The sequence below is a fragment of the Dendropsophus ebraccatus genome, chromosome 3, assembly GCF_027789765.1.
Source record: "Dendropsophus ebraccatus isolate aDenEbr1 chromosome 3, aDenEbr1.pat, whole genome shotgun sequence".
Lineage (NCBI taxonomy): Eukaryota > Metazoa > Chordata > Amphibia > Anura > Hylidae > Dendropsophus > Dendropsophus ebraccatus.
The window spans coordinates 201,049,327-201,073,159 of record NC_091456.1 but is presented as its reverse complement, the minus strand read 5'-3'; the positions used below and the strand labels follow the sequence as shown (position 1 = coordinate 201,073,159).

The window sequence follows — 23,833 nt, the reverse complement described above, 5'->3', positions numbered from 1 at the left end:
ACTTGGCCTCACCCTCGCCCCGCCCTTACTTGGCCTCACCCCGCCCTTACTTGGCCTCACCCTCGCCCCGCCCTTACTTGGCCTCACCCTCGCCCCGCCCTTACTTGGCCTCACCCTCGCCCCGCCCTTACTTGGCCTCACCCTCGCCCCGCCCTTACTTGGCCTCGCCCTTACTTGGCCTCGGCCTCACCCTCGCCCCGCCCTTACTTGGCCTCACCCTCGCCCTTTCTTGGCCTCGCCCTTACTTGGCCTCGGCCTCACCCTCGCCCTTACTTGGCCTCGGCCTCACCCTCGCCTTACTTGGCCTCACCCTCGCCCTTACTTGGCCTCGCCCTTACTTGGCCTTGCCCTTACTTGGCCTCGCCCTTACTTGGCCTCACCCTCGCCCTTTCTTGGCCTCACCCTCGCCCTTTCTTGGCCTCAACCTCGCCCTTTCTTGGCCTCACCCTCGCCCTTTCTTGGCCTCACCCTCGCCCTTTCTTGGCCTCACCCTCGCCCTTTCTTGGCCTCACCCTCGCCCTTTCTTGGCCTCACCCTCGCCCTTTCTTGGCCTCACCCTCGCCCTTTCTTGGCCTCACCCTCGCCCTTTCTTGGCCTCACCCTCGCCCTTTCTTGGCCTCACCCTCGCCCTTTCTTGGCCTCACCCTCGCCCTTTCTTGGCCTCACCCTCGCCCTTTCTTGGCCTCACCCTCGCCCTTTCTTGGCCTCACCCTCGCCCTTTCTTGGCCTCACCCTCGCCCTTTCTTGGCCTCACCCTCGCCCTTTCTTGGCCTCACCCTCGCCCTTTCTTGGCCTCACCCTCGCCCTTTCTTGGCCTCACCCTCGCCCTTTCTTGGCCTCACCCTCGCCCTTTCTTGGCCTCACCCTCGCCCTTTCTTGGCCTCACCCTCGCCCTTCCTTGCCCTGGCCCTATCTCGGCCTCATTGTTGTTCTTGTTTTAGGAGAAAATGAAAGGCAAGAACAAGCTGGTTCCTCGTCTTCTGGGCATCACCAAGGAATGTGTGATGAGAGTGGATGAGAAGACCAAGGAGGTGATCCAGGAGTGGAACCTGACCAACATCAAGCGCTGGGCCGCCTCACCGAAGAGCTTCACGCTGGTCAGTAACCTGCCGGGGGCTGTCATGGACACCTCTGATTTTATATATATATATATATATATATATATATATATATATATATATATATATATATATATCACACACACACACACAGTGGTGCCTTGTATTAGGAGTATAATCCATTCTGGGACCGTGCTTGTAATCCAAATCTACTCTTCAACCAAAGCACATTTTCCCATGAAAAATCACTAATCTGCAGACAATTGGTTCCACCCCCCAAATATAATGATTTTTATTCTGAATAACATGTAGAAGAGATGAAACAATGAGAAGCAGCTGGATATGTGATATTATAAGTTACTGTACAGTATAGCAGCATGTGGTATATAATGTATAGTAACTGTATAACCCTGATAACACAGCAGCTGGATATGTGATATTATAAGTTACTGTACAGTATAGCAGCATGTGGTGTATAATGTATAGTAACTGTATAACCCTGATAACACAGCAGCTGGATATGTGATATTATAAGTTACTGTACAGTATAGCAGCATGTGGTATATAATGTATAGTAACTGTATAACCCTGATAACACTGCAGCAGCTGGATATGTGATATATAAGTTACTGTACAGTATAGCAATCAGCATGTGGTATATAATGTATAGTAACTGTATAACCCTGATAACACAGCAGCTGGATATGTGATATATAAGTTACTGTACAGTATAGCAGCATGTGGTGTATAATGTATAGTAACTGTATAACCCTGATAACAGAGCAGCTGGATATGTGATATATAAGTTACTGTACAGTATAGCAGCATGTGGTATATAATGTATAGTAACTGTATAACCCTGATAACACAGCAGCTGGATATGTGATATATAAGTTACTGTACAGTATAGCAGCATGTAGTGTATAATGTATAATAACTGTATAACCCTGATAACACTGCAGCTGGATATGTGATAAATAAGTTACTGTACAGTATAGCAGCATGTGGTGTATAATGTATAGTAACTGTATAACCCTGATAACACAGCAGCAGCTGGATATGTGATATATAATTTACTGTACAGTATAGCAATCAGCATGTGGTGTATAATGTATAGTAACTGTATAACCCTGATAACACAGCAGCAGCTGGATATGTGATATATAAGTTACTGTACAGTATAGCAGCATGTGGTATATAATGTATAGTAACTGTATAACCCTGATAACACAGCAGCTGGATATGTGATCTATAAGTTACTGTACAGTATAGCAGCATGTGGTGTATAATGTATAGTAACTGTATAACCCTGATAACACAGCAGCTGGATATGTGATATATAAGTTACTGTACAGTATAGCAGCATGTGGTGTATAATGTATAATAACTGTATAACCCTGATAACACAGCAGCAGCTGGATATGTGATATATAATTTACTGTACAGTATAGCAATCAGCATGTGGTGTATAATGTATAGTAACTGTATAACCCTGATAACACAGCAGCAGCTGGATATGTGATATATAAGTTACTGTACAGTATAGCAGCATGTGGTATATAATGTATAGTAACTGTATAACCCTGATAACACAGCAGCTGGATATGTGATATATAAGTTACTGTACAGTATAGCAGCATGTGGTATATAATGTATAGTAACTGTATAACCCTGATAACACTGCAGCTGGATATGTGATATATAAGTTACTGTACAGTATAGCAGCATGTGGTGTATAATGTATAGTAACTGTATAACCCTGATAGCACAGCAGCTGGATATGTGATATATAAGTTACTGTACAGTATAGCAATCAGCATGTGGTATATAATATATAGTAACTGTATAACCCTAATAACACAGCAGCAGCTGGATATGTGATATACAAGTTACTGTACAGTATAGCAGCATGTGGTATATAATATATAGTAACTGTATAACCCTGATAACACTGCAGCTGGATATGTGATATATAAGTTACTGTACAGTATAGCAGCATGTGGTGTATAATGTATAGTAACTGTATAACCCTGATAACACAGCAGCTGGATATGTGATATAAAAGTTACTGTACAGTATAGCAGCATGTGGTGTATAATGTATAGTAACTATATAACCCTGATAACACAGCAGCTGGATATGTGATATATAAGTTACTGTACAGTATAGCAGCATGTGGTGTATAATGTATAGTAACTGTATAACCCTGATAACACAGCAGCTGGATATGTGATATATAAGTTACTGTACAGTATAGCAGCATGTGGTGTATAATGTATAGTAACTATATAACCCTGATAACACAGCAGCTGGATATGTGATATATAAGTTACTGTACAGTATAGCAGCATGTGGTATATAATGTATAGTAACTGTATAACCCTGATAACACAGCAGCTGGATATGTGATATATAAGTTACTGTACAGTATAGCAATCAGCTTGTGGTATATAATATATAGTAACTGTATAACCCTAATAACACAGCAGCAGCTGGATATGTGATATATAAGTTACTGTACAGTATAGCAGCATGTGGTATATAATGTATAGTAACTGTATAACCCTGATCACACAGCAGCTGGATATGTGATATATAGTTACTGTACAGTATAGCAGCATGTGGTGTATAATGTATAGTAACTGTATAACCCTGATAACACAGCAGCAGCACGATATGTGATATATAGTTACTGTACAGTATAGCAGCATGTGGTATATAATGTATAGTAACTGTATAACCCTGATAACACAGCAGCAGCACGATATGTGATATATAGTTACTGTACAGTATAGCAGCATGTGGTGTATAATGTATAGTAACTGTATAACCCTGATAACACAGCAGCTGGATATGTGATATATAAGTTACTGTACAGTATAGCAGCATGTAGTGTATAATGTATAGTAACTGTATAACCCTGATAACACAGCAGCTGGATATGTGATATATAAGTTACTGTACAGTATAGCAATCAGCATTTGTGTATAATGTATAGTAACTGTATAACCCTGATAACACAGCAGCAGCTGGATATGTGATATATAAGTTACTGTACAGTATAGCAGCATGTGGTATATAATGTATAGTAACTGTATAACCCTGATAACACAGCAGCTGGATATGTGATATATGTTACTGTACAGTATAGCAATCAGCATGTGGTATATAATGTATAGTAACTGTATAACCCTGATAACACAGCAGCTGGATATGTGATATATAAGTTACTGTACAGTATAGCAATCAGCATGTGGTGTATAATGTATAGTAACTGTATAACCCTGATAACACTGCAGCTGGATATGTGATATATAAGTTACTGTACAGTATAGCAGCATGTGGTATATAATGTATAGTAACTGTATAACCCTGATAACACAGCAGCTGGATATGTGATATATAAGTTACTGTACAGTATAGCAATCAGCATGTGGTGTATAATGTATAGTAACTGTATAACCCTGATAACACAGCAGCTGGATATGTAATATATAAGTTACTGTACAATATAGCAGTCAGCATGTGGTATATAGTGTACAGTAACTGTATAACCCTGATAACACAGCAGCTGGATATGTGATATATAAGTTACTGTACAGTATAGCAGCATGTGGTGTATAATGTATAGTAACTGTATAACCCTGATAACACAGCAGCTGGATATGTGATATATAAGTTACTGTACAGTATAGCAGCATGTAGTGTATAATGTATAGTAACTGTATAACCCTGATAACACAGCAGCAGCTGGATATGTGATATATAAGTTACTGTACAGTATAGCAGCATGTGGTGTATAATGTATAGTAACTGTATAACCCTGATAACACTGCAGCTGGATATGTGATATATAAGTTACTGTACAGTATAGCAGCATGTGGTGTATAATGTATAGTAACTGTATAACCCTGATAACACAGCAGCTGGATATGTGATATATGTTACTGTACAGTATAGCAATCAGCATTTGTGTATAATGTATAGTAACTGTATAACCCTGATAACACAGCAGCAGCTGGATATGTGATATATAAGTTACTGTACAGTATAGCAGCATGTGGTATATAATGTATAGTAACTGTATAACCCTGATAACACAGCAGCTGGATATGTGATATATAAGTTACTGTACAGTATAGCAATCAGCATGTGGTATATAATGTATAGTAACTGTATAACCCTGTATAGCCGTCTGGGCCAGGGCTTTTGCCCGTAGGGAGGGATTTAATAGCTTCGGTAACCTCAACGTCTGTGAAATCCGCCTCTAGTGAATCTATACCTTCAGCGGAAAGGGTAGGTAGGGCCGTGTTGGAAATGTATTCTTGTATTTTGTGGTGAAGGACGTGTGGTGGAGCGTCGTGAAAGTGGCCTCGGATGTTGTATAAGTCATTGTAGTAACTTCTGAAGGAATCTGTAATGAGAGCAGGATCATTAACTGGTCTTTAACCCCTTAAGGACGGAGCCAATTTCGATTTTTGCGTTTTCGTTTTTTCCTCCTTGTGCATAAAAGGTCATAGCACTTGCATTTTTCCACCTAGAGACCCACATGAGCCCTTATTTTTTGCGTCACTAATTGTACTTTGCAATGACGGCTGAATTTTACCATAAATTACACTGCGAAACCAGAAAAAAATTAAAAGTGTGGTGAAATTGAAAAAAACCGCATTTTGTTTATTTGAGGGAAATGTGTTTTTACGCCATTCGCCCTGGGGTAAAACTGACTTGTTATATATGTTCCTCAGGGCGTTACGATTAAAACGATATATAACATGTATAACTTATATTGTATCTGATGGCCGGTAAGAAATTCCAACCATTGTCAACAAATATACGTTCCTTACAATTGCTCCATTCCCGGCTTATAGCGCTTTTATCCTTTGGTCTATGGGGCTGTGCAAGGTGTCATTTTTTGCGCCATGATGTGCTCTTTCTATCGGTACCTTGATTGCCCATATACGACTTTTTGATCGCTTTTTATTACAATTTTTCTGGATTTGATGCGACCAAAACTGCGCAATTTTGCACTTTGGGATTTTTTTGCGCTGACGCCGTTTACCGTACGAGATCAGGAATGTGATTAATAGTTCGGGCGATTACGCACGCGGCGATAGCAAACATGTTTATTTATTTATTTATTTACTTTTATTTATAACCTGGGAAAAGGGGGGTGATTCAGACTTTTATTAGGGGAGGGGGCTTTTTACTTATAACAATACTTTATATATTTTTTTTACACATATACTAGAAGCCCCCCTGGGGTTAGGGTTATTCCCCCTGGGGTTAGGGTTATTCTCCCTGGGGTTAGGGTTATTCCCCCCTGGGGTTAGGGTTATTCCCTCCTGGGGTTAGGGTTATTCCCCCCCTGGGGTTAGGGTTATTTCCCCTGGGGTTAGGGTTATTCCCCCCTGGGGTTAGGGTTATTCCCCCTGGGGTTAGTGCTATTCCCTCCTGGGGTTAGGGTTATCCCCCCTGGGGTTAGGGTTATTCTCCCCTGGGGTTAGGGTTATTCCCCCTAGGGGACTTCTAGTATATATACTTTAATCTCTCATTGAGATCTCTGCAGCATAGATATGCTGCAGTGATCCATGAGATCGGTACTCGTTTGCTTTCAGCTGCTGCAGCCGGAAACAAACGAGTGCTGAGCCGGGGACGGCGCCATCTTGGAGCGGTCCCCAGCCGGCTTCAGAAACTGAGATCGCTCCTCCGGGATAACATCCCGGAGGAGCGATCTCCGCCTCTAGACACCAGGGAGACGCTGGATCCGGTAATCGGAGGCACCTGTCATGTTTGACAGCTGCATCTGATTACTGTATTAGCGGGCACGGCGATCGGACCGTGCCCTCTAATACCTACTGTCCCGGGCTACACGCGGCACCCGGCCCCGCTCTGAACTCCCTTACCGGCAATAGGGCGTACCTATACGCCCTTTGTCGTTAAGGGGTTAAAGAGATTTTCATTCAACCTCCAGGAGCGAAAGGTTGTGGCCGAACCCGGTATCTCCAAGGAGCAGAACACCGGTGCATGGTCGGACCAAAACACCGACCCAATATGGGATGGAGATTGCCATGTGGGTAGGTGGTGACTTACCAAGAAAAAGTCTATTCTGCTGTATGACGCGTGTAGCGGAGAGTATAAGGTGTAATCACGATCGGTTGGATGTAAAATTCGCCAGATGTCCGCTAGCTGAAGTGAATCTATAGTAGATGTTAGTTTTTGCATGTGGGACAACGGTTGACGCCCCCCAACGGAGGAAGAATCCAGGGCTGGATCAAAGATGAAATTAAAATCCCCTCCAACAATCAAGAGGCCCTCCGCAAAGTCCTCCAATAGGCGCAGGTACCGACGGCAAGTCCTAACTCGGTCCTGATTTGGGAGATAAAAGCAAGCGTTAATATTTTAGACTGGACAGATAATTTTAAAAACACATACCTCCCCTCTGTGTCAGCCCTGGTGTGTAATACCCCGTGGCGCAGGGATCTATGAATACCGATGCTAGCACCTTTAGACTTAGTCAGGGTCCGTGCTGTGATGCCACTTAGGGTAGTATCTATTAGAGAACTGGGGCAGGTGATGCGTTTTGAAATGGGTTTCTTGCAAGAAAAGAAAATGAACGTGTTCTTTCTGCATATTATAAGAGATTTGTGACCGTTTCTCAGGGGTATTAAACCCCTAACATTTAGGGAGCATAGTTTGAGAGATGTAGCCATATTGAATGGGGAGGGGGTGAGGAAGGAAGGGTTAGATAGGTCCGGAAAGAGGTAGGAGTGGGGAAAAGTAAAAAGGAACAAAGAGCTAAGGGTAAAATAGAGAAATACAGAAAAGAAGAGAAAGATAAAAAATAAAATAATAAAGAAAAATAAAAAAGCAAAATACGCCTTTCGGCGAACCCCCTAGCAGCTAAACTAAGGGGTAAATAGAGAGTATAGAAGGACCACAAAATTCTGGTCAACCCTAAAGCGGGGGGGCAGCCTAGTCTAGCCAAAGCATTCCCTTCCGCCCGGCACCAGGTAGAATTACGCAACTAAGATATGTAAACTCGCAACACGTGAACAACTGCCCCCAACACTAGTAGACATTCCCACTGTGCAAATAATAACCACTATTGAACTGAACTGGGTTGATAGCAGCTATGTCCTCCCCCTTAAAGCAGGGGTGTTCCAAGCCACCACAACCGAACAATACTATCAAGTAATAAATGGCACTTAGGTAACTTCAGATATGTCGGGCAAAGACAATGTCCATCAGCCTTTTAGCATTACTAACGGTAAATGTCCTAGCTAAACGAAACACTGTAACATCACGCCTCCACTCAGTCAGACAGCCTCTGCCACATGAGGGTGATCATCCTCTCCAGGTGGAGCTCGGTTGCGTCTGTCTCTGCTACAGGGTTGCCGCTGAGGAAGAGAAGGGGTAGTGTATGGCCAATCGGCAGTTTGCCAGAGACTCGCAAAAGAATTCCCCATCCGCTGGTGTGTAAAGCATGTAAGCGGCCGCCTTTCCTTACTTGCAGTTGGAATGGATGTCCCCATGAGTACATGAAGTTATGATTGCGTAGTGAGTCCAGCAATGGTTTGAGAGCGCGTCTTTTTGCCAGTGTAAGGTGGGAGAGGTCTGCAAGTAGTTGTATACGGTGTCCGTCTATGAGCAAAGTCTCTTTATCCCTGGCTCTGCGCATAATCTCCTCCTTCACTTGATAGAAATGAATGCGACATATGACGTCACGCGGTTTGTCTGCATCGGGGTTACGAGGACCAAGCGCACGATGTGCTCTGTCAATCTCTATCACATTGTCAGCAGGCCTTTCCAACAAGGTGTTGAAGAAAGATTGCAGTGGGTAGCAAGGCTGCGGTGTCCACTGGATGCCTCTAAGCCGGACATTATTGCGGCGGTTGCGATTTTCCTGATCATCCACCATGTTAAAAAGAGAATGAATCTGCTGAGTATGTTGGGCAAGCGTGGCTTGTTGATCGGACTGTATATTTTGCTGGGCGGCCTGCGTTGCCCTGACAGTGACCACATCTTCCTCTAGCCTTTGCACCTGATCAGTCAACTGGGATAAGTTAGCTGAAAGTGCCTTAATTTCCAGTTTATACGTGGACTCCAGGCGCTGTACATATCTCTCCATATCCTCTTTGGTGGGCATAGCCGCCATTTGCTGCTTGAGCTCCCTTAAATCCTCCCCCATGGCAGGATCCCTGTGCTCCTGAGATACCGCCGAATGGGACCAGCAGGAGGAGCGGCTGGCAGCTTCTTCGTCCTCCGTGATTTGCCGCTGCTCGGGGTGGCAGAGCGGGACATGTGGTGCGGCTCAGCTGGTGCTTATGTGCTCGGTGCCGGGCAGAAGGAGCGGAGATCTTACAGTAAGTGACCGCTCGGCGCCGTTCCTAGACCACGCCCCACACCAAACACTCTTAATTCAAGTTACTCTTAAACCAAGGTACCATTGTGCACATGATGGAGTCCTCTGATGCTGTGTGTGTATACACTCAGCGGCCACTTTATTAGGTACACCATGCTAGTAACGGGTTGGACCCCCTTTTGCCCTCAGAACGGCCCCAATTCTTGGTGGCATAGATACAACAAGGTGCTGGAAGCTTCCTCAGAGATTTTGGTCCATAGTGACATGATGACATCACACAGTTGCCGCAGATTTGTCGGCTGCACATCCATGATGCCAATCTCCCGTTCCACCACATCCCAAAGATGCTCTATTGGATTGAGATCTGGTGACTGTGGAGGCCATTGGAGTACAGTGACCTCATTGTCATGTACAAGAAACCAGTCTGAGATGATTCTAGCTTTATGACATGGCGCATTATCCTGCTGAAAGTCGCCATCAGATGTTGGGTCCATTGTGGTCATAAAGGGATGGACATGGTCAGCAACAATACTCAGGTAGGCTGTGGCGTTGCGATGCTCAATTGGTACCAAGGGGCCCAAAGAGTGCCAAGAAAATATTCCCCCCACCATGACACCACCACCACCAGCCTGAACCGTTGATACAAGGCAGGATGGATCCATGCTTTCATGTTGTTGACGCCAAATTCTGACCCTACCATCCGAATGTCGCAGCAGAAATCGAGACTCATCAGACCAGGCAACGTTTTTCCAATCTTCTACTGTCCAATTTCGATGAGCTTGTGCAAATTGTAGCCTCAGTTTCCTGTTCTTAGCTGAGCGGAGTGGCCCCCGGTGTGGTCTTCTGCTGCTGTAGCCCATCTGCCTCAGAGTTGGCCGTACTGTGCGTTCAGAGATGCTTTTCGGCCTACCTTGGCTGTAACGGTTGGCTATTTGAGTCACTGTTGCCTTTCTATCAGCTGGAACCAGTCTGCCCATTCTCCTCTGACCTCTGGCATCAACAAGGCATTTCTGCCCACAGAACGGCCGCTCACTGGATGGTTTTTCTTTTTCGGACCATTCTCTGTAAACCCTAGAGATGGTTGTGCGTGAAAATCCCAGTAGATCAGCAGTTTCTGAAATACTCAGACCAGCCCTTCTGGCACCAACAATCATGCCACGTTCAAAGGCCTCAAATCACCTTTCTTCCCCATACTGATGCTCGGTTTGAACTGCAGGAGATTGTCTTGACCATGTCTACATGCCTAAATGCACTGAGTTGCCGCCATGTGATTGGCTGATTAGAAGTTAAGTGGTAACGTGCAGTTGGACAGGTGTACCTAATAAAGTGGCCGGTGAGTGTATATGTGCAGTATATATGTATCTCTATGAGAGATCAGTGCAGTATATATGTATCTCTATGAGAGATCAGTGCAGTATATATGTATCTCTATGAGAGATCAGTGCAGTATATATGTATCTCTATGAGAGATCAGTGCAGTATATATGTATCTCTATGAGAGATCAGTGCAGTATATATGTATCTCTATGAGAGATCAGTGCAGTATATATGTATCTCTATGAGAGATCAGTGCAGTATATATGTATCTCTATGAGAGATCAGTGCAGTATATATGTATCCCTATGAGAGATCAGTGCAGTATATATGTATCCCTATGAGAGATCAGTGCAGTATATATGTATCTCTATGAGTGATCAGTGCAGTATATATGTATCTCTATGAGTGATCAGTGCAGTATATATGTATCTCTATGAGTGATCAGTGCATTATATATGTATCTCTATGAGTGATCAGTGCAGTATATATGTATCTCTATGAGTGATCAGTGCATTATATATGTATCTCTATAATAAATATATCTTAGATGGCGGAGACCTCTCCCTGTATATATGGATGATGGAAGCCTCTCACCCTGTATATATGGATGATGGAGGCCTCTCACCCTGTATATATGGATGGCGGAGGCCTCTCACCCTGTATATATGGATGATGGAAGCCTCTCACCCTGTATATATGGATGATGGAGGCCTCTCACCCTGTATATATGGATGATGGAGGCCTCTCACCCTGTATATATGGATGACGGAGGCCTCTCTCCCTGTATATATGGATGACGGAGGCCTCTCTCCCTGTATATATGGATGATGGAGACCTCTCTCTCCCTGTATATATGGATGATGGAGACCTCTCCCTGTATATATGGATGATGGAGGCCTCTCACCCTGTATATATGGATGATGGAGACCTCTCTCACCCTGTATATATGGATGGCGGAGGCCTCTCACCCTGTATATATGGATGGCGGAGGCCTCTCACCCTGTATATATGGATGATGGAGACCTCTCTCACCCTGTATATATGGATGATGGAGGCCTCTCACCCTGTATATATGGATGGCGGAGTCCTTTCACCCTGTATATATGGATGATGGAGACCTCTCTCACCCTGTATATATGGATGATGGAGACCTCTCTCACCCTGTATATATGGATGATGGAGGCCTTTCACCCTGTATATATGGATGGCGGAGGCCTCTCATCCTGTATATATGGATGATGGAGACCTCTCTCACCCTGTATATATGGATGGCGGAGGCCTCTCTCACCCTGTATATATGGATGATGGAGACCTCTCTCACCCTGTATATATGGATGATGGAGACCTCTCTCACCCTGTATATATGGATGATGGAGACCTCTCTCACCCTGTATATATGGATGGCGGAGGCCTCTCTCACCCTGTATATATGGATGGCGGAGGCCTCTCTCACCCTGTATATATGGATGGCGGAGGCCTCTCACCCTGTATATATGGATGATGGAGACCTCTCTCACCCTGTATATATGGATGATGGAGACCTCTCTCACCCTGTATATATGGATGATGGAGACCTCTCTCACCCTGTATATATGGATGATGGAGACCTCTCTCACCCTGTATATATGGATGATGGAGACCTCTCTCACCCTGTATATATGGATGATGGAGACCTCTCTCACCCTGTATATATGGATGATGGAGACCTCTCTCACCCTGTATATATGGATGATGGAGACCTCTCTCACCCTGTATATATGGATGATGGAGACCTCTCTCACCCTGTATATATGGATGATGGAGACCTCTCTCACCCTGTATATATGGATGGCGGAGGCCTCTCTCACCCTGTATATATGGATGATGGAGACCTCTCTCACCCTGTATATATGGATGGCGGAGGCCTCTCTCACCCTGTATATATGGATGGCGGAGGCCTCTCTCACCCTGTATATATGGATGATGGAGACCTCTCTCACCCTGTATATATGGATGATGGAGACCTCTCTCACCCTGTATATATGGATGATGGAGACCTCTCTCACCCTGTATATGGATGATGGAGACCTCTCTCACCCTGTATATATGGATGATGGAGACCTCTCTCACCCTGTATATATGGATGATGGAGACCTCTCTCACCCTGTATATATGGATGATGGAGACCTCTCTCACCCTGTATATATGGATGATGGAGACCTCTCTCACCCTGTATATATGGATGATGGAGACCTCTCTCACCCTGTATATATGGATGATGGAGACCTCTCTCACCCTGTATATATGGATGTCTGTTTTAGGACTTTGGAGACTATCAGGATGGCTACTACTCTGTGCAGACCACGGAAGGAGAGCAGATCGCACAGCTCATCGCCGGATACATCGACATCATCCTGAAAAAGGTCACACTGCCTCCTCATACCTGTCCTCACCAGTCTCTACTCCTGCCTCCTCATACCCGTCACCAGTCTACTCCTGCCTCCTCATACCAGTCACCAGTCTCTACTCCTGCCTCCTCATACCTCTCATCACCAGTCTCTACTCCTGCCTCCTCATACCCGTCCTCACCAGTCTCTACTCCTGCCTCCTCATACCCGTCCTCACCAGTCTCTACTCCTGCCTCCTCATACCTGTCCTTACCAGTCTCTACTCCTGCCTCCTCATACCTGTCCTCACCAGTCTCTACTCCTGCCTCCTCATACCCGTCACCAGTCTCTACTCCTGCCTCCTCATACCTGTCACCAGTCTCTACTCCTGCCTCCTCATACCCGTCACCAGTCTCTACTCCTGCCTCCTCATACCCGTCCCCAGTCTCTACTCCTGCCTCCTCATACCCGTCACCAGTCTCTACTCCTGCCTCCTCATACCTCTCATCACCAGTCTCTACTCCTGCCTCCTCATACCTGTCACCAGTCTCTACTCCTGCCTCCTCATACCTGTCCTCACCAGTCTCTACTCCTGCCTCCTCATACCCGTCCCCAGTCTCTACTCCTGCCTCCTCATACCTGTCACCAGTCTCTACTCCTGCCTCCTCATACCTGTCCTCACCAGTCTCTACTCCTGCCTCCTCATACCCGTCCCCAGTCTCTACTCCTGCCTCCTCATACCCGTCACCAGTCTCTACTCCTGCCTCCTCATACCTCTCATCACCAGTCTCTACTCCTGCCTCCTCATACCTGTCACCAGTCTCTACTCCTGCCTCCTCATACCTGTCCTCACCAGTCTCTACTCCTGCCTCCTCATACCCGTCCCCAGTCTCTACTCCTGCCTCCTCATACCCGTCACCAGTCTCTACTCCTGCCTCCTCATACCCGTCACCAGTCTCTACTCCTGCCTCCTCATACCTGTCCTCACCAGTCTCTACTCCTGCCTCCTCATACCTGTCCTCACCAGTCTCTACTCCTGCCTCCTCATACCCGTCCCCAGTCTCTACTCCTGCCTCCTCATACCCGTCACCAGTCTCTACTCCTGCCTCCTCATACCCGTCACCAGTCTCTACTCCTGCCTCCTCATACCTGTCCTCACCAGTCTCTACTCCTGCCTCCTCATACCTCTCATCACCAGTCTCTACTCCTGCCTCCTCATACCTGTCCTCACCAGTCTCTACTCCTGCCTCCTCATACCTGTCCTCACCAGTCTCTACTCCTGCCTCCTCATACCTGTCCTTACCAGTCTCTACTCCTGCCTCCTCATACCTGTCCTTACCAGTCTCTACTCCTGCCTCCTCATACCTGTCCTCACCAGTCTCTACTCCTGCCTCCTCATACCTGTCACCAGTCTCTACTCCTGCCTCCTCATACCCGTCACCAGTCTCTACTCCTGCCTCCTCATACCTGTCCTTACCAGTCTCTACTCCTGCCTCCTCATACCTGTCACCAGTCTCTACTCCTGCCTCCTCATACCCGTCCCCAGTCTCTACTCCTGCCTCCTCATACCCGTCCCCAGTCTCTACTCCTGCCTCCTCATACCCGTCCCCAGTCTCTACTCCTGCCTCCTCATACCTCTCATCACCAGTCTCTACTCCTGCCTCCTCATACCTCTCATCACCAGTCTCTACTCCTGCCTCCTCATACCTGTCACCAGTCTCTACTCCTGCCTCCTCATACCTGTCACCAGTCTCTACTCCTGCCTCCTCATACCTCTCATCACCAGTCTCTACTCCTGCCTCCTCATACCTCTCATCACCAGTCTCTACTCCTGCCTCCTCGTACCTGTCACCAGTCTCTACTCCTGCCTCCTCATACCTCTCATCACCAGTCTCTACTCCTGCCTCCTCGTACCTGTCACCAGTCTCTACTCCTGCCTCCTCATACCCGTCCCCAGTCTCTACTCCTGCCTCCTCACACCCGTCACCAGTCTCTACTCCTGCCTCCTCATACCTCTCATCACCAATCTCTACTCCTGCCTCCTCATACCTCTCATCACCAGTCTCTACTCCTGCCTCCTCATACCTCTCATCACCAGTCTCTACTCCTGCCTCCTCATACCTGTCACCAGTCTCTACTCCTGCCTCCTCATACCTGTCACCAGTCTCTACTCCTGCCTCCTCATACCTGTCACCAGTCTCTACTCCTGCCTCCTCATACCTCTCATCACCAGTCTCTACTCCTGCCTCCTCATACCTGTCCTCACCAGTCTCTACTCCTGCCTCCTCATACCCGTCCCCAGTCTCTACTCCTGCCTCCTCATACCCGTCACCAGTCTCTACTCCTGCCTCCTCATACCTGTCCTTACCAGTCTCTACTCCTGCCTCCTCATACCTGTCCTCACCAGTCTCTACTCCTGCCTCCTCATACCCGTCCCCAGTCTCTACTCCTACCTCCTCATACCTGTCCTTACCAGTCTCTACTCCTGCCTCCTCATACCTGTCCTTACCAGTCTCTACTCCTGCCTCCTCATACCCGTCACCAGTCTCTACTCCTGCCTCCTCATACCCGTCCCCAGTCTCTACTCCTACCTCCTCATACCTCTCATCACCAATCTCTACTCCTGCCTCCTCATACCCGTCCCCAGTCTCTACTCCTACCTCCTCATACCTCTCTTCACCAATCTCTACTCCTGCCTCCTCATACCTGTCACCAGTCTCTACTCCTGCCTCCTCATACCTCTCATCACCAGTCTCTACTCCTACCTCCTCATACCTATCATCACCAGTCTCTACTCCTGCCTCCTCGTACCTGTCATCACCAATCTCTACTCCTGCCTCCTCATACCTCTCATCACCAGTCTCTACTCCTGCCTCCTCATACCAGTCACCAGTCTCTACTCCTGCCTCCTCATACCTCTCATCACCAATCTCTACTCCTGCCTCCTCATACCCGTCACCAGTCTCTACTCCTGCCTCCTCATACCTCTCATCACCAGTCTCTACTCCTGCCTCCTCATACCTCTCATCACCAGTCTCTACTCCTGCCTCCTCATACCTGTCACCAGTCTCTACTCCTGCCTCCTCATACCTGTCACCAGTCTCTACTCCTGCCTCCTCATACCCGTCCCCAGTCTCTACTCCTGACTCCTCATACCCGTCCCCAGTCTCTACTCCTGACTCCTCATACCTATCATCACTGCCTCCTGTTACACTGCAGTCATCACCAGTCTCTATTAACAGGCCAGTCCAGCATTTTCACAATGTGTAACTTCTATTTTCCTCTGTTACAGAAAAAAAGCAAAGATCACTTTGGTTTGGAGGGAGACGAGGAGTCGACCATGTTAGAGGATTCTGTTTCACCAAAAAAGTAAGAAACCTGCAGAGCAGAAGCTGCTGACTCCTGTATAATGCCGTATCTCCCGCCAAGTCATTAGCCGACATGCCGACCCCGAGAGAGATCCACAGCAGTGTTCATTTCACCTGAAAACTATAATACAGAATATACTACTATAATACTGCTCCTATATACAGGAATATACAACTATAATACTGCTCCTATATACAGGGATATACTACTATAATACTGCTCCTATATACAGGAATATACTACTATAATACTGCTCCTATATACAGGAATATAACTACTATAATACTGCTCCCTATATACAGGAATATAACTACTATAATACTGCTCCTATATACAGGAATATAACTACTATAATACTGCTCCTATATACAGGGATATACTACTATAATACTGCTCCTATATACAGGAATATACTACTATAATACTGCTCCTATATACAGGAATATAACTACTATAATACTGCTCCTATATACAGGGATATAACTACTATAATACTGCCCCCTATATACAGGAATATAACTACTATAATACTGCTCCTATATACAGGAATATACTACTATAATACTGCTCCTATATACAGGAATATAACTACTATAATACTGCTCCTATATACAGGGATATAACTACTATAATACTGCCCCCTATATACAGGAATATAACTACTATAATACTGTTCCTATATACAGGAATATAACTACTATAATACTGCTCCTATATACAGGGATATAACTACTATAATACTGCTCCTATATACAGGGATATAACTACTATAATACTGCTCCTATATACAGGGATATAACTACTATAATACTGCTCCTATATACAGGAATATACTACTATAATACTGCTCCTATATACAGGAATATAACTACTATAATACTGCTCCTATATACAGGAATATAACTACTAGAATACTGCTCCTATATACAGGAATATACTACTATAATACTGCTCCTATATACAGGAATATACTACTATAATACTGCTCCTATATACAGGAATATACTACTATAATACTGCTCCTATATACAGGGATATACTACTATAATACTGCTCCCTATATACAGGGATATAACTACTATAATACTGCTCCTATATACAGGAATATACTACTATAATACTGCTCCCTATGTACAGGAATATACTACTATAATACTGCTCCTATATACAGGAATATACTACTATAATACTGCTCCTATATACAGGGATATACTACTATAATACTGCTCCTATATACAGGGATATATCTACTATAATACTGCTCCTATGTACAGGAATATAACTACTATAATACTGCTCCTATATACAGGAATATACTACTATAATACTGCTCCCTATGTACAGGAATATACTACTATAATACTGCTCCTATATACAGGAATATACTACTATAATACTGCTCCTATATACAGGGATATACTACTATAATACTGCTCCTATATACAGGGATATATCTACTATAATACTGCTCCTATGTACAGGAATATAACTACTATAATACTGCTCCTATATACAGGAATATAACTACTATAATACTGCTCCTATATACAGGGATATAACTACTATAATACTGCTCCCTATATACAGGGATATAACTACTATAATACTGCTCCTATATACAGGAATATACTACTATAATACTGCTCCTATATACAGGGATATACTACTATAATACTGCTCCTATATACAGGGATATACTACTATAATACTGCCCCCTATATACAGGAATATAACTACTATAATACTGCCCCCTATATACAGGAATATACTACTATAATACTGCTCCTATATACAGGGATATACTACTATAATACTGCTCTTATATACAGGAATATAACTACTATAATACTGCTCCTATATACAGGAATATAACTACTATAATACTGCTCCTATATACAGGGATATACTACTATAATACTGCCCCCTATATACAGGAATATAACTACTATAATACTGCTCCTATATACAGGGATATAACTACTATAATACTGCTCCTATATACAGGAATATAACTAGTATAATACTGCCCCCTATATACAGGAATATACTACTATAATACTGCTCCTATATACAGGGATATAACTACTATAATACTGCTCCTATATACAGGAATATATCTACTATAATACTGCTCCTATATACAGGGATATAACTACTATAATACTGCTCCTATATACAGGGATATAACTACTATAATACTGCCCCTATATACAGGAATATAACTACTATAATACTGCTCCTATATACAGGAATATACTACTATAATACTGCTCCTATATACAGGAATATACTACTATAATACTGCTCCTATATACAGGAATATACTACTATAATACTGCTCCTATATACAGGGATATAACTACTATAATACTGCTCCTATATACAGGGATATAACTACTATAATACTGCTCCTATATACAGGAATATACTACTATAATACTGCTCCCTATATACAGGGATATACTACTATAATACTGCTCCTATATACAGGAATATAACTACTATAATACTGCTCCTATATACAGGAATATAACTACTATAATACTGCTCCTATATACAGGGATATAACTACTATAATACTGCTCCTATATACAGGGATATAACTACTATAATACTGCTCCTATATACAGGAATATACTACTATAATACTGCTCCTATATACAGGGATATAACTACTATAATACTGCTCCTGTATACAGGGATATACTGCTATATTCCTTCCCCTCTGTCAGTCAGTGTGATGTCAGGCGGGGGTCTTGCAGCTGCCCCTCCATCTGGCGGTCTTCTCTGCCGCCTCCACCCTCTCTCTTCTCTCTTACAGATCTACGGTTCTGCAGCAGCAGTTTAACCAGGTGGGTAAGGTGGAGCACGGCTCGGTGGCACTGCCGGCCATCATGCGCTCCGGGGCCGGGGGGCCGGAGAACTTCCAGGTGGGCTCCATGCCCCAGGCTCAGCAGCAGATCACCAGCGGACAGATGCACTGGGGACATATGCCCCCTCTGGTAAGAATGGTGGATGGGATAGATCAGATCTGTCAGGTGTCATGTGTCTGTGGGTATCGGAGGTGTCAGGGGTCTGTGGGTATCGGAGGTGTCAGGGGTCTGTGGGTATCGGAGGTGTCGGGGGTCTGTGGGTATGGGAGGTGTCGGGGGTCTGTGGGTATCTGATGTGTCAGGTGTCGGGGTCTGTGGGTATCTGATGTGTCAGGTGTCGGGGTCTGTGGGTATCTGATGTGTCAGGTGTCGGGGGTCTGTGGGTATGGGAGGTGTCAGGTGTCGGGGGTCTGTGGGTATCTGATGTGTCGGGGGTCTGTGGGTATGGAAGGTGTCGGGGGTCTGTGGGTATGGGAGGTGTCAGGTGTCGGGGGTCTGTGGGTATCGGAGGTGTCAGGTGTCGGGGGTCTGTAGGTATGGGAGGTGTCGGGGGTCTGTGGGTATCTGATGTGTCAGGTGTCGGGGGTCTGTGGGTATCTGATGTGTCAGGTGTCGGGGGTCTGTGGGTATCTGATGTGTCAGGTGTCGGGGGTCTGTGGGTATGGGAGGTGTCAGGTGTCGGGGGTCTGTGGGTATGGGAGGTGTCAGGTGTCGGGGGTCTGTGGGTATGGGAAGTGTCAGGTGTCGGGGGTCTGTGGGTATCGGAGGTGTCAGGTGTCGGGGGTCTGTGGGTATCGGAGGTGTCAGGTGTCGGGGGTCTGTGGGTATGGGAGGTGTCAGGTGTCGGGGGTCTGTGGGTATCTGATGTGTCAGGTGTCGGGGGTCTGTGGGTATCTGATGTGTCGGGGGTCTGTGGGTATGGGAGGTGTCGGGGGTCTGTGGGTATCTGATGTGTCGGGGGTCTGTGGGTATGGGAGGCGTCAGGTGTCGGGGGTCTGTGGGTATCTGATGTGTCAGGTGTCGGGGGTCTGTGGGTATGGGAGGTGTCAGGTGGCGGGGGTCTGTGGGTATCGGAGGTGTCGGGGGTCTGTGGGTATGGGAGGTGTCAGGTGTCGGGGGTCTGTGGGTATCTGATGTGTCAGGTGTCGGGGGTCTGTGGGTATCTGATGTGTCAGGTGTCGGGGGTCTGTGGGTATCTGATGTGTGAGGTGTCAGGGGTCTGTGGGTATCTGATGTGTCAGGTGTCGGGGGTCTGTGGGTATCTGATGTGTCAGGTGTCGGGGGTCTGTGGGTATCTGATGTGTCGGGGGTCTGTGGGTATCGGAGGTGTCGGGTGTCTGTGGGTATCGGAGGTGTCGGGGGTCTGTGGGTATCGGAGGTGTCAGGTGTCTGTGGGTATCTGATGTGTCGGGTATCTGATGTGTCAGGTGTCGGGGGTCTGTGGGTATCTGATGTGTCAGGTGTCGGGGGTCTGTGGGTATCTGATGTGTCAGGTGTCGGGGGTCTGTGGGTATCTGATGTGTCGGGGGTCTGTGGGTATGGGAGGTGTCAGGTGTCAGGGGTCTGTGGGTATGGGAGGTGTCAGGTGTCAGGGGTCTGTGGGTATCTGATGTGTCAGGTGTCGGGGGTCTGTGGGTATGGGAGGTGTCAGGTGTCGGGGGTCTGTGGGTATCTGATGTGTCAGGTGTCAGGGGTCTGTAGGTATCTGATGTGTCGGGGGTCTGTGGGTATGGGAGGTGTCAGGTGTCGGGGGTCTGTGGGTATCGGAGGTGTCGGGGGTCTGTGAGTATGGGAGGTGTCAGGTGTCGGGGGTCTGTGGGTGTCGGGGGTCTGTGGGTATGGGAGGTGTCGGGGGTCTGTGGGTATCTGATGTGTCAGGTGTCAGGGGTCTGTGGGTATCTGATGTGTCAGGTGTCGGGGGTCTGTGGGTATCTGATGTGTCAGGTGTCGGGGGTCTGTGGGTATCTGATGTGTCAGGTGTCGGGGGTCTGTGGGTATCTGATGTGTCAGGTGTCGGGGGTCTGTGGGTATCTGATGTGTCAGGTGTCGGGAGTCTGTGGGTATCTGATGTGTCAGGTGTCGGGGGTCTGTGGGTATCTGATGTGTCAGGTGTCGGGGGTCTGTGGGTATGGAAGGTGTCAGGTGTCGGGGGTCTGTGGGTATCGGAGGTGTCAGGTGTCGGGGGTCTGTGGGTATCGGAGGTGTCAGGTGTCGGGGGTCTGTGGGTATGGGAGGTGTCAGGTGTCGGGGGTCTGTGGGTATCTGATGTGTCAGGTGTCGGGGGTCTGTGGGTATCTGATGTGTCGGGGGTCTGTGGGTATGGGAGGTGTCGGGGGTCTGTGGGTATCTGATGTGTCGGGGGTCTGTGGGTATGGGAGGCGTCAGCTGTCGGGGGTCTGTGGGTATCTGATGTGTCAGGTGTCGGGGGTCTGTGGGTATCGGAGGTGTCGGGGGTCTGTGGGTATGGGAGGTGTCAGGTGGCGGGGGTCTGTGGGTATCGGAGGTGTCAGGGGTCTGTGGGTATGGGAGGTGTCAGGTGTCGGGGGTCTGTGGGTATCTGATGTGTCAGGTGTCGGGGGTCTGTGGGTATCTGATGTGTCAGGTGTCGGGGGTCTGTGGGTATCTGATGTGTGAGGTGTCAGGGGTCTGTGGGTATCTGATGTGTCAGGTGTCAGGGGTCTGTGGGTATCTGATGTGTCAGGTGTCGGGGGTCTGTGGGTATCTGATGTGTCAGGTGTCGGGGGTCTGTGGGTATCTGATGTGTCGGGGGTCTGTGGGTATCGGAGGTGTCGGGTGTCTGTGGGTATCGGAGGTGTCGGGGGTCTGTGGGTATCGGAGGTGTCAGGTGTCTGTGGGTATCTGATGTGTCGGGTATCTGATGTGTCAGGTGTCGGGGGTCTGTGGGTATCTGATGTGTCAGGTGTCGGGGGTCTGTGGGTATCTGATGTGTCAGGTGTCGGGGGTCTGTGGGTATCTGATGTGTCGGGGGTCTGTGGGTATCTGATGTGTCAGGTGTCGGGGGTCTGTGGGTATGGGAGGTGTCAGGTGTCGGGGGTCTGTGGGTATCTGATGTGTCAGGTGTCAGGGGTCTGTAGGTATCTGATGTGTCGGGGGTCTGTGGGTATGGGAGGTGTCAGGTGTCGGGGGTCTGTGGGTATGGGAGGTGTCAGGTGTCGGGGGTCTGTGGGTATCGGAGGTGTCGGGGGTCTGTGAGTATGGGAGGTGTCAGGTGTCGGGGGTCTGTGGGTGTCGGGGGTCTGTGGGTATGGGAGGTGTCAGGTGTTGGGGGTCTGTGGGTATCAGATGTGTCAGGTGTCTGTGGGTATCTGATGTGTCGGGGGTCTGTGGGTATGGGAGGTGTCAGGTGTCGGGGGTCTGTGGGTATGGGATGTGTCAGGTGTCGGGGGTCTGTGGGTATCTGATGTGTCGGGGGTCTGTGGGTATGGGAGGTGTCAGGTGTCGGGGGTCTGTGGGTATGGGAGGTGTCGGGGGTCTGTGGGTATGGGAGGTGTCGGGGGTCTGTGGGTATCGGAGGTGTCGGGGGTCTGTGGGTATGGGAGGTGTCGGGGGGTCTGTGGGTATCGGAGGTGTCAGGTGTCGTGGGGTCTGTGGGTATCGGAGGTGTCAGGTGTCGGGGGTCTGTGGGTATGGGATGTGTCAGGTGTCGGGGGTCTGTGGGTATGGGATGTGTCAGGTGTCGGGGGTCTGTGGGTATCGGATGTGTCAGGTGTCGGGGGTCTGTGGGTATCTGATGTGTCAGGTGTCGGGGGTCTGTGGGTATCTGATGTGTCAGGTGTCGGGGGTCTGTGGGTATCGGAGGTGTCGGGGGTCTGTGGGTATGGGAGGTGTCAGGGGTCTGTGGGTATGGGATGTGTCAGGTGTCGGGGGTCTGTGGGTATGGGAGGTGTCAGGTGTCGGGGGTCTGTGGGTATGGGAGGTGTCGGGGGTCTGTGGGTATCGGAGGTGTCGGGGGTCTGTGGGTATGGGAGGTGTCAGGTGTCGGGGGTCTGTGGGTATCTGATGTGTCAGGTGTCGGGGGTCTGTGGGTATCTGATGTGTCAGGTGTCGGGGGTCTGTGGGTATCGGAGGTGTCGGGGGTCTGTGGGTATCGGAGGTGTCGGGGGTCTGTGGGTATCGGAGGTGTCAGGTGTCGGGGGTCTGTGGGTATCGGATGTGTCAGGTGTCGGGGGTCTGTGGGTATCTGATGTGTCAGGTGTCGGGGGTCTGTGGGTATCTGATGTGTCAGGTGTCGGGGGTCTGTGGGTATCTGATGTGTCAGGTGTCGGGGGTCTGTGGGTATCTGATGTGTCAGGTGTCGGGGGTCTGTGGGTATCGGAGGTGTCGGGGGTCTGTGGGTATGGGAGGTGTCAGGGGTCTGTGGGTATGGGATGTGTCAGGTGTCGGGGGTCTGTGGGTATGGGAGGTGTCAGGTGTCGGGGGTCTGTGGGTATGGGAGGTGTCGGGGGTCTGTGGGTATCGGAGGTGTCG

At 47.5% G+C, this 23,833-nt stretch overlaps 1 protein-coding gene across 1 annotated transcript in view; it reads left to right on the top strand.

Moving 5' to 3' along the window:
- Positions 1-23,833, top strand: part of TLN1 (talin 1) — a 124,296-nt gene that overhangs the window by 46,669 nt on the left and 53,794 nt on the right. The window contains exons 10-13 of the mRNA XM_069963679.1: positions 942-1,097; positions 13,038-13,139; positions 16,396-16,472; positions 19,294-19,474. Coding sequence (XP_069819780.1) covers positions 942-1,097; positions 13,038-13,139; positions 16,396-16,472; positions 19,294-19,474 — 516 coding nt within the window. The remainder of the gene's footprint in view (positions 1-941; positions 1,098-13,037; positions 13,140-16,395; positions 16,473-19,293; positions 19,475-23,833) is intronic.